Raw genomic sequence first — 11635 nt, forward strand, 5'->3', positions numbered from 1 at the left:
TTTATCATCACTTCTGATCAATTTAAAGCATCCTTGCTAAATAAAAGTATACATTTCTATCATTTAAAACCTTTTTTTTGGTTTCAGATAAATGCTGATCTTGGGTCTTTCTAGTCATCAAAGAATCCTGAAAAAATTGACTTAACTGTTTTATAAATTGATAATAATAATAAAAAAAATGTTTCTTGAACAGCAAATCAGCATGTGCTTGATGATTTCTGAAGGATCATGTGACACTAAAGACTGAAAATTTAATCAAAGGAATGAATTACATTTTAAAATGTATTCAAATAGAAAGCAGTTGCTTTAATAGTAAAATATTTCACAATATTAGTGCTTTCGCCATATTTCAGATCAAATAAATAAATTAAAAAAAAACCTTACTGTTCAAAAACGTTTGACTGGTAGTGTACATTATGTATACAAGTAGTTTGAGAGCTTAGGGAGACTAGTATGATTTGCATTCTCTGATTGGTCGATATTTCTCTGCAAAATCCTGGGTTATGTAGTTTTTCATGAGGATTTGAACAATGTTATTTAAAAAATAAGTTGAAACAATGTGGGCTGATGACATCAACCAAAGTATATACCATTGATTAACAACCTCGTAGCTCACAACATGTGTGTCTTCAAAGGTTTACAAGATTGTTCAAAATCAATTCTGCTACGGCGAAAATGATTTTTACTTCCGGAACCCCGCTGTTGCGCTCTATTGGAGGGAAAATCATTAAAAATAAATGTGACAACAACAATACATTGGCACTAAAAATTCAGCATTAAATGTGCTACGTAAAATAGGTTTGGATTGCAATGCAATAATATTTAAAATGAATAACCAGAGACTAATCTGCTCAATAAGGACAACTGTAGCTGCGTGTGATGGGTGCATAAGATCATTAAAGCTGCTGTAAATGATTTACGCACAAAACATACTTGCAAAAATGCCATCTTTGCTCATAGTGAGCTGCGACGCGACGGCAAACATGGAAAATATGTCCATTTTGGGCTTTTAAGATCTCTGCAAAAATGATTCGGGCCCTGCTAAAACATCTACTACACTATACTAAAATATTTACTATTTAAATGTTGGCTGAAAAAATGTACTCAGAGCACACAGCTCCTTTTGAATGGACAAAGATGCTTTTTGGCAGCAGAATGGTGTAGGTATGGTAGCTAACAGCAGGGGCTAAATGAAACATGCTAACCAGTTAAACCCTTACCAATTATGGTGTGTTCACACTGACAGCATTTAATTTGTGGGAAGCTGAGGAGTCGCAGTGCTGTTAGTTCCTAGTAAGTTCTGTTCAGCTTAGTCACTTTACTAACAGTTGCTGTCACTCAAGAATGAAATCGCTGTCAGTGTGGGCACCCAACTTTAGTTTGGGTAAACAGGTAGCCCAGGCCCAAACTCACACTATTGGCACAAAGCAGTCTCCAACTTGTCTGATAGCTAGCATGTACAGGCATGTAAAACTGTTTTCCTGTTTACGGACACAAATGTGATTTCTCAGCACACCTATTACACTGACATATGTCAAGCATACAGACATAAAAACAGCAGCTTTATTAACAGTTATGTGCCACAACAGCAAGGCATGCCAAATGCTAAATTGTACATTTAACAAACAAAACAGCACTAAGGCAATTACTACATTATTACGTTACTGCTTTATTCATTGTGCGCCGATGTTTTTGCCAGCTGTTCAACTGCTGTCAATGAAAGTTACCGAGCACCTAATGACGTGTGATACATGATACCCAAAATTACTGATGGGAAATCTGAATCATTCCCACTGATCAGTTCTTTCTAAGAGTTTGTTTAGAAGAACATATTCAAAAAGCGATCTAACAGAACATCACGTGCACTCCAACATAGTTTTTAATTTTTAAATGTGTTAACAAAACTGTTATACAGTCAAATTTTAAACACATTTTCATTATGTTTACTTTGTCAGATCTCTGCTATTCGGCTATTAAAAGCAATTTGCATGCTAAGTAAATCCAAATGATTTTACTTCTAGCTCACTCATTGGTTTGGCTCAATGAGGTGGTTAGTTGATTCAACAACCACTCAAACAGACTCAGTACATGAACAAATTTTCTGGGTTTTGTATACAGGTTTGAATAACTGATCGTCAAATTACACTATACTAATTAATTGTTTGATTTTTGTGTTGATCTTTTTGGCAGCTAGTCAACAACTAACAGCAAATGTTACAGACAACAGACCAAAACACACAAAAAAAGGATTTAGTAGATCTTTGTCATTAAGTGGTCCCCAGTATTCCAGATGTGGCTTAAAGACCAAATCGGTGTTTGCAAACAGTGATGACATTTTTTTTGAAAGCAGAGCCTATCTGGTGGCAAGTGGCGAGTTTTCAAGTAGCAGTCTATGAAAGCCATGGAATAAATGTGAATTTAAGTTTATATTTCAAAATTCTGACTTTATTCTTGCAATTCCAAGATTATATCTTACAATTCTGATAAGAAAAATCAACTCGTCATTCTCTTTTCTCCTCAGCTGAGAATGATGAGTTTATATCCCACACTTCTGGCTTTTTACTCAGAATTGACAAAGTCGCAACTGTTCAGCTAAAACAAGTTATAAAGTCCGAACTAGGAGATGTAAACTTGCATTCGCGAGAAAGAAGTTAGAATAGAGAGATAAAATAGGTAAATGTTATATAAAAGGTTCCAGGTTTAAAAAGTATTTAATACAATTAGTATTAATAGTATCTATATATACACAATACGTGACCCTGGACCACAAAACCAGTCTTAAGTAGCACGGGTATTTTTGTAGCAATAGCCAAAAATACATTGTATAGGTCAAAATTATCGATTTATGCCAAAAATCATTAGGATTTTGTTCATGTTCCATGAAGTTATTTTGTATATTTCCTACCATAAAATATATTAAAAATATAATTTCAAAATCAGATTCCAGATTTTCAAATAGTTGAATCTCGGCCAAATATTGTCCTATCCTAACCACGCATTAACAAAAAGCTTATTTATTCAGCTTTCAGATGATGTATAAATCTCAATTTCAAATAATTTACTCTTATGACTGGTTTTGCGGTCCAGGGTCACATATGTCCCCTATGAACTGCAAAGCCTACGTGAATGTTGTGTAGATCTGTTGTTTAAATCAAATGTATGCTTTAAAAGTAGGGTAATCACAGCAGGTTTCATCCATAGTATGTCCATTTAAACATCTGCGCTTAGTCTCAAATGGCATCTTCAAAGACAATATTCTATATAAATGATTTGTATTCTGATTCTGACATCCAAAGACACAACAAAACATTTTTTCTCTTATTCCATTCATTTTATCCATTTTCCTCCACTTAACAGTGTAGTAGGGTTGTCACGATACCATAAAAATGACTTGCGATACTATACCAGCTGAAGTATCACGATACCATGCAGTATTCTGTTAATTTATAATTCAATTCTACATAATCAATCAAAATCTCATAAACAAAAAGATGTCAATGAAAACAGACAAGATTTTTCTCTGAATACTAATGTAAACAAAACATCTTAGCACTGCACAGAAGCTGCATGAAGTGGTATTTAGATGTGGTATTTATAAATAGACTATTTATAATTGCATAAACATTGTTGTGAGATTAATGTTTTAAACACAAAACTCTGAAAATAGAAATATGTTGTAAAAGAACGTAATATGATGGGAAACTAAACCGGCAGCAGGTGGCAGCAATGTTCATGATTGAATCACTGAGTCATTCAAACGATTCTTTCAAAACAGCTGAATCCTTCAGGAGTGAATCAAATGACTCGATTTTATGAATGGCTTAGTGAATCAGTGATTCACCCAAACCAACGCGGGCTGTGTCTAAATTCAGGGTCTACGTCCTCCTTTTTCCCGAATTGGAAGGATGGGTCTGGTGGATCCTTTCCTGTCCTACCTATCCCATAATTCCTTTCGGCAGAGCGCTTCCAGAATTTTCAAATAATGGCGGACGTTGCGAGCGGTAGAGGAATATGCTTTTCGATGTAAGTTTTTAAAAAACTGGTGTTTCAAAAAATATTTTTTTACAGCGGTTGTCTAGTTAGGCCTTTGGTTTTAGCGTTAAGCATATTTTTTTTTTTACATTTGTACGTTTATATGTTAAAAAAAACATCACTTTCGTAAACTAGCTTCTTTCTTACTGCCTGTGTGAATATCCCCTTACACACAGCTAATTTCTTATTAGTGATTGAAGGTGTTTTTAACGCTTTTAGGGACTAAAGAGCAGACCGAACGCTGTCACGGTTGCTAGGCGACAGGGTAAGGGAGGGAACTGAAAGAAGGGTAGGCTGTCCAAATTCACAGACACCTACTTCTGGGTTTTGCGGTTGTCGGAGGACCCCTCCTCCTTCAGCCGGGTAGGAAGGATCCTAAGGAGGATGCAGACCCTGAATTTGGACACAGCCGCGGGTTCGGATTCGAACACAAAAACGAAACAAACACAGCACTTAACTCTTGCTCGTGTCAAATTGCTGAACTATCAGGAGCATTTTTGCTCGCATATCTTGAAATTTCCAAGTTAGCAGCCGGTATATTAAAACGTATTCATTTATAATGTGAATATATAAATAATGATTGATAAGAACAAAGTGCAAAGCCGCTATGTTCATGAATGGAATTGCATTCGTGATCGCAAAGTTGCTTACGAATTATTACACCTGTTCTAAAAGTGGGCAAATGAATAGAAATACAAAAATACTTTCTTGTAAAATATTTTGATGTAAATAATTGATTCTTGAGCTGCTATTTTAAATAACACTAGACGGTCTGAATCAGACCCTCTCTTCTGATAAACTGCTGCGTGAATAATGACGTGCGCGTGCAACTTCTCATTTCAAACTGAACTGAAGCGTCGTGAAACACGGAATACCACATAAAGCGTATACACAGCCTGTATTACACAAAGCACAGCAAAAGACATTTTGGTAATCAGCTTGTAATGTTTCTGCTGGCGTGCATGTTCAAGTGAACGTTTTAAACAATGTTCCTGCTGTGCATACAACATATTTTACGGTGCTACCGTATGGATGGTACTACCGTTTCAAAAATGCAATGGCACCGAGGGTATTTTTAAGCTTTAGTATCGCGATACTACTGTAGTACCGGTATACCGTGCAACCCTACAGTGTAGTCTACTCCAAATTGGTCTATTAGATGTTTTAAAATGTTTCAATAAAGTAAGGCATATAACGCCGTTTTTTTTTTTAATAAAGTTGTATTTATAATGTTGTTTCTTTATTAAGATACTATTACAGGCATTTATTAAAGACAGCTCTAGTTTCGTGTGTTGATAAAACTGTCATACATGATGAATCGTATGATACATCGCATGGCAAACATATTTCAGGTAGGCTTTATTTGTATCATTTCTGCTATTCTGTTTTTAAAGTATTTTTTTCGAGAATCGCTTCAAAAGGATTCAATACGATTCGCGAAGAATCGTTCAGACCGGTTTTGTATACAGGTTCAACTAGTTCATTAAAATGAACCGACTCAACAGAACGATTCATACATGAATCGTGCAACGCTAATTCACTTCCTTCATTTTCACGTTGATGTTTTTGGCGGCTGGACAACAACTGACAACAAACGTAACAGTCCGCCCAATGACGGTGCGATATATGATGCCCAAAACAGCAGCATTTTCCGTAACTATCGTTACACAAGTATGCAGCAAACCGTAGTATCAGCCTGCGCGGCAGCGGTCATCACTGATGTCTGTGATATCAATGCTACTGAATGCTGTAAAAGTTTGGGTGTGCATTTAAAACGCGGACGCAAATCACAAAGCCAAGCACCTCAGACTGAAGTATTTCCCTTTCTAACGAATGTCCGTTCGCATGTCGATAAAGTGTCGGTAAACTATTGCATCTCGCATCACGACGACACGCAGGCTCCGAAAGCACCCTGTAGCGCGCCAGCAGCACGATGTTAGGAAACGCATCTAAAGATAAACAAAGAAACGAGCTTCGTGAACGCCGAGGCTGAATAATCACACCGAACTGCTCAAATCGACTCAATCGGGCTTTCCGTTAGCGGGCTGCACTGGCTTTTGACATGCAAAACCTATACGCCTCTGTGTGTGAAGGCTGCTGTCAACACACTGAACTAGACACAGGCAACACCATGAGACACAATGCAGTGAGTCAAGAGAGAGTGTGTGTAACGCGTCACACAAATACAGCGGTGCGGTCGCTTACTTTCCGAGCTCTTCGTACAGCTGATATTCGTCTGTAAACCTGGTGGAGGTTACAATTGTAGCCATGTTGCGCTTTACGAGGATATCGCCTCTCTGGTGTCTCCGGGACCGCCTCGCTCAGGTTTCGGGAGATCTCTCGCTCACTCAAAGGGAACGGGAGAGAGAGAACGGAGGAGGTGGGGGAGAAGGAAGAGAGAGGTGCTGGTAAGTGGCGTGTGTGTGTTGGTGGAGGTGGAGAGAGAGAACGTTGCCAGCCACGCGAGATTTTCTCTGTCGACGTCGAGAAGTGACACACAGTCCGCGAACGCGACGCGACAAAACGACGTCGCGCTCCCGCTGAATGGACTGACTGCTGCTGCTGCGGTGTTTTCATGTAGAAATGAGAACGAGAACGAATTGTTCTTTGGAGTCGGATCTTTTCTGTGAATCGGTTGAATACGTTCGCAAAACCGCTTTGAACAATTCGTTCACGAATCCCAGTTAACAACTCAGCATCTGATTCGAACATGTCAGAGTCGACTCGAAAGCTGTTAATAAAAGCATTTGGAGTGAATCAAGGATTAAGTATTAAGCTTTAATTCACAGAAAATGTTAAATATAAACCTTACTAAATATATTATTGAAATATAATTATGACTCAGTTGTGTACAAGTTTTATTCAAATACATCAGAGTTGATTTTTATATTTGTGACCCTGGACCACAAAACCAGTCATAAGGGTCATTTTTTGGAAATGGAGATTTATACATAATCTGAAATTTTAATAAATAAGCTTTCCATTGATGTATAGGACAAAAATAAATCACCTTTAAAGTTTTCAAAAGCAATTCATAATACTACTCAAAAATTAAGTTTTGATACATTTACGGTAGGACATTTACAAAATATCTTCATGGAACATGATCTTTACTTAATATCCTAATGATTTTTGGCATAAAAGATCATTTTGACCCATACAATGTATTTTTGGTTATTGCTACAAATGCACTTATGCAACTTAAGACTTAAGGGTCACATTTACATTGCAGATGTAAGCTATTTCCTGTGAATGTGTGAGACTAATTCATTAACCACTATAGCTTAAATAACTAGATTAGTTATTAGCAAACAGTAGGCCTAAATATATTTGCGCTACAAACCAGTGTGTTTGTGATAACAAATAAAAGTAAACTAATATGATAACAAATACCAATTTGCAACATAAGCATCTTAAATGACAGTCCCGGTACATCTAATGACTGGAAGCTACTGACACCAAAAGGAAGAAACTAAAAACCAGAAGTTAAAAATGGCCACATATGTTCTTACATTAAAAATAAAGTGGGTAGTATTTCATTTAAATCGGCAAAAACTACAGGAGAAGTAGGCTAGGCCTAAAAATGTTACTGTTATTTAATGTAAATGCAAATGGTTTTTGGTTAAATTACTTTTTCCTATTATATATTAGTTGCTGGATTGGCACCGTTATGGTTGGTTGTTGTTCTTTGGCACATGTTTGACAGAAAGCCGAATCATTAAAATGTCGATTTTATAGTCCCCCTAGCTCATATTCATAAAATATTCAATATATTGCTGGATAAAGAGCACTGGCAATCTGCATTCTAGTTTCACCCAGGTTCACTGTGCTTGTACATTGTTCTGGACAGATATCAGCACAATCTAAAACAGTAATGTTACTCTATAAACACATTTTAATCCATCCCTGGAAAACTAGATCTACTTCCTGGAAGAAATTGAAACCAAAAGTTAGCTTTGACAACTTTTGCTTCAGTGTGGCTTATCGATTGAGCCCAGTGTCTAGATAGTAAGGTTCGAAATATACTCTGTGCTAGTGAATAAATTAATAAGATAATTCACATAAAAGACATTTACATATAGTCCACAAGAGAAAATAGTAGTTGAATTTATAAAAATGACCCTGTTCAAAACATTCTTAATACTGTGTTGTTACCTGAATGATCCACAGTTGTTTTTCTTTTTTAGTGATAATTGTTCATGAGTCCCTTGTTTGTCATGAACAGTTACAACAACTGCCTGCTGTTCTTCAGAAAAGTCCTCCAGGTCCCACAGATTCTTTGGTTTTACAGGATTTTGTGCATTTGAACCCTTTCCAACAATGACTGAATGATTTTGAGATCTATCTTTTCACACTGAGGACAAATGAGGGACTCATATGCAAGTATTACAGAAGATTCAAACACTCTCTGATGCTTCAGAAGGAAAAACGATGCATTAAGAGCTGGGGGTGAAAACTTTTGAACAGAATGAAGATGAATATCATGTATTTTTAATTTAGTACTGCCCCTCAGAAGTGACTTACATGTTTCCCAGAAGACAAAATAAGTTAAATTTACCATGCTCTTCAAAATGAGTCCCTCAGTTGTATGTAAACTTTTGACTTCAACTGTATCTTGTCAAAAATCCTGTTAACAAATAAATACAAATGATCAGTAAAGCAACAGTTAATCATACATTTAAGTAACAAATGAAATTTTATTATTATTTTTGATCATTTTATCATTTTGGGGAAAAACAGCCATTTAAATCAACAGGTACAAAGACAGTCATTTATTATTTGCATGTGTGCATGCACAAACAGACAAAAATGTACTCTACGTTATTACAAACAGATTTACTCATATGATGCAAGCCTGCTTCCGGTTTTTAGCCGTTGTCTTAGTCCATTATGTGGACTTTTATCGCTTCTTAGAAAAAGAATGTAACAATTCACTGTCTCATGGTTGTAAATGCTCTCTCTTCTTTCATGGTCAACCTTGTGGAGCAAAACAGTCCGATTAGAAATGAATGCATAAGAAGTGCAGGGACTGTAATTACACAGAGGCAGGTTGATATGAAAGCTTAATTAGAGCAGAGTAGAGGTGGGTGGTTATTAATTGCAGTGTTCCTGTAGTGCTGTTGCTGTGTATGAGAATGTGTCCTTGCATACTGGGAAAAGCCACATTTTGGTATACTCAGTCCTCTGCAAAAGCTCAGCAGCAGAGGATGGATGGCTTGCTGCCAGACAACATCAGTTCCTCAAGAAAGTGCGCTGCTTTATTACAGACTATATTTTCAGATCATGCTTAAATTATAAGTGTAATACATTTAAAATCGAGCTACAGTAAAATGCAAGAGTTATCAGCAGTGTCAAGCTCTGACCGCATTATCACTTCATCTGTGTAATTGAAGATCCACTGAAGCGTCACAAACCAGGCTAAAATATCAAGAGCGGTTTGTTGGGCCTAATGCAAATGTATTATATTCCACTTGACGTCTTTACATTAGCACAATTACCATCTTAAGAATTATAATTTGCCTTTAATAAGTTGCCTGTGATGATCGTGTTGCTTTATTGATTTGTGAAGCAAATGTATAATCCACTACTGCTCTTAGCGGGATGCATTTAAGATCCTGTAAGCGATTTTGCTAACTTTCGCCACACTTGGCTGAGAATTAGACCACCCCCATTCCTTCAACAAACTGCACTTTTACCAAAACCCCAGCCTTAAAGGAACACTCCACTTTTTTTGGAAATAGCCTCATTCTCCAACTCCCCCCGAGTTAATAAGTTGAGTTTTACCGTTTTGAAATCCATTCAGCCGTTCTCCTGTTCTGGCGATATCACTTTTAGCATAGCTTAGCATAGATCATTGAATCCTATTAGACCAATAGCATCACATTCAAAAATGACCAACGAGTTTCGATATTTGTCCTATTTAAAACTTGACTCTTCTGTAGTTATATCGTGTACTAAGACCGGTGGAAATGCAAAGATTCAAATTTCTAGGCTGATAAGATTAGGAACTACACTCCCATTCCGGCGTAATAGTCAAGGAAGTTTGCTGCCGTAATAAGGCAGTAATACCACGCAGCACATGTGCAAATGCTAAACTAGCTGGGAACTCATTTCTGATAATACTCCGCCTGCTTCGGCCATATTACGGCAGCAAACTTCCTTGACTATTACGCCGGAATGGAAGTGTAGTTCCTAATCTTATCAGCCTAGAAACTCGCAGCTTTGCATTTCCACCGGTCTTAGTACACGATATAACTACAGTAGAGTCAAGTTTTAAATACAACAAATATGGAAACTCGTTGGTCATTTTTGAACGTGATGCTATTGGTCTAATAGGATTCAATGATCTATGCTAAGCTATGCTAAAAGTGATATCGCCAGAACAGGAGAACGGCTGAATGGATTTCAAAACGGTAAAAATCAACTTACAGTATTAACTCGGGGGGAGTTGGAGAATGAGCCTATTTCCAAAAAAAGTGTAGTTTTCCTTTAAAAGACTTGTCAGCAACCTGATGTTGACAAATTTAAACATGCACAATGGTTGACAGTAAAAAAGTTAGTTACAAGTAGGGCTGTCACTAACGATTATTTTTGGTATTCGAGTAATCTGTCGATTATTCTGATGATAAATTGAGTAATTGGATAATTATATATATATACATATACAGTCAAGCCAAAATCAAGTCAAGTCGAAATTATTCATACCCCTGGCAAATTCTTAAAGTTAAACTTAAAGTTACTTTTATTCAACCAGCAAGTTTGTTTTTTGACCGGAAATGATGTAGGCTTTTCCCAAAAGATAATAAGATGATGTACAAAAGGCATCATTGTGGAAAAAAAATATTTTTCAGCTTTTATTTACATTTGAACAAAAAGTGAACAAACTGTCACAGTCTATGGGAAAATCCAAAGTTCTATACCATTCCAAATAGTCCTGTTCTAAAGCATCCTAATTACCCTGATTCATTGGGAACAGCTGTTTTAATCAACCAACATGTCTTTAGCTGGAAAGCTAAATTGCATATACATCAAGTCAAGTCAAAAGTTTACATACACCTTGCAGAATCTGCAAAATGTTCATTATTTTACCAAAATAAGAGGGATCATACAAAATGCTTATTTTAATTTAGTACTAACCTGAATAAGATATTTCACATAAAAGACATGTATTTATAGTCCACAAGAAAAAATAATAGTTGAATTTATAAAAATGACCCCGTTCAAAAGTTTACATACACTTGATTCTTAATACTGTGTTGTTGCCTGAATGATCCACAGCTGTGTTTTTTTTGTTTAGTGATAGTTGTTCATGAGTTCTTTGTTTGTCCTGAACAGTTAAACTGCCTGCTGTTCTTTAGAAAAATCCTTCAGGTCCCACAAATTCTTTGTTTTTTCAGAATTTTTAGTGCATTTGAACACTTTCCAACAATGACTGTATGATTTTGAGATATATCTTTTTACACTGAGGACAACTGAGGGACTCATATGCAACTATTACAGAAGGTTCAAACGCTCACTGATGCTTTAGAAGGAAAAACAATGCATTAAGAGCTGGGGGTGAAAACCTTTGAACAGAATGAAGATGTGTACAGTTTTCTTACTT

General features: G+C 36.4%; 1 protein-coding gene across 32 annotated transcripts in view; it reads right to left on the reverse strand.

Annotated features, from left to right (window-relative positions):
• Positions 1–6469, reverse strand: part of camk2g2 (calcium/calmodulin-dependent protein kinase (CaM kinase) II gamma 2) — an 87850-nt gene extending 81381 nt beyond the window's left edge. For 14 of the 32 annotated variants that reach the window (XM_073834035.1, XM_073834033.1, XM_073834029.1 and 11 more), the window contains exon 1: positions 6238–6468. In XM_073834035.1, coding sequence (XP_073690136.1) covers positions 6238–6302 — 65 coding nt within the window. In that variant the 5' untranslated portion in view covers positions 6303–6468. Of the gene's footprint in view, positions 1–6237 lie in introns of all 32 variants that reach the window. The other 18 variants (XM_073834053.1, XM_073834052.1, XM_073834049.1 and 15 more) reach the window with 3 other exon arrangements.
• Positions 6470–11635: the final 5166 nt, after the last annotated feature.

This window comes from Garra rufa, chromosome 2 (genome assembly GCF_049309525.1).
Source record: "Garra rufa chromosome 2, GarRuf1.0, whole genome shotgun sequence".
In the NCBI taxonomy this organism is placed as follows: domain Eukaryota; kingdom Metazoa; phylum Chordata; class Actinopteri; order Cypriniformes; family Cyprinidae; genus Garra; species Garra rufa.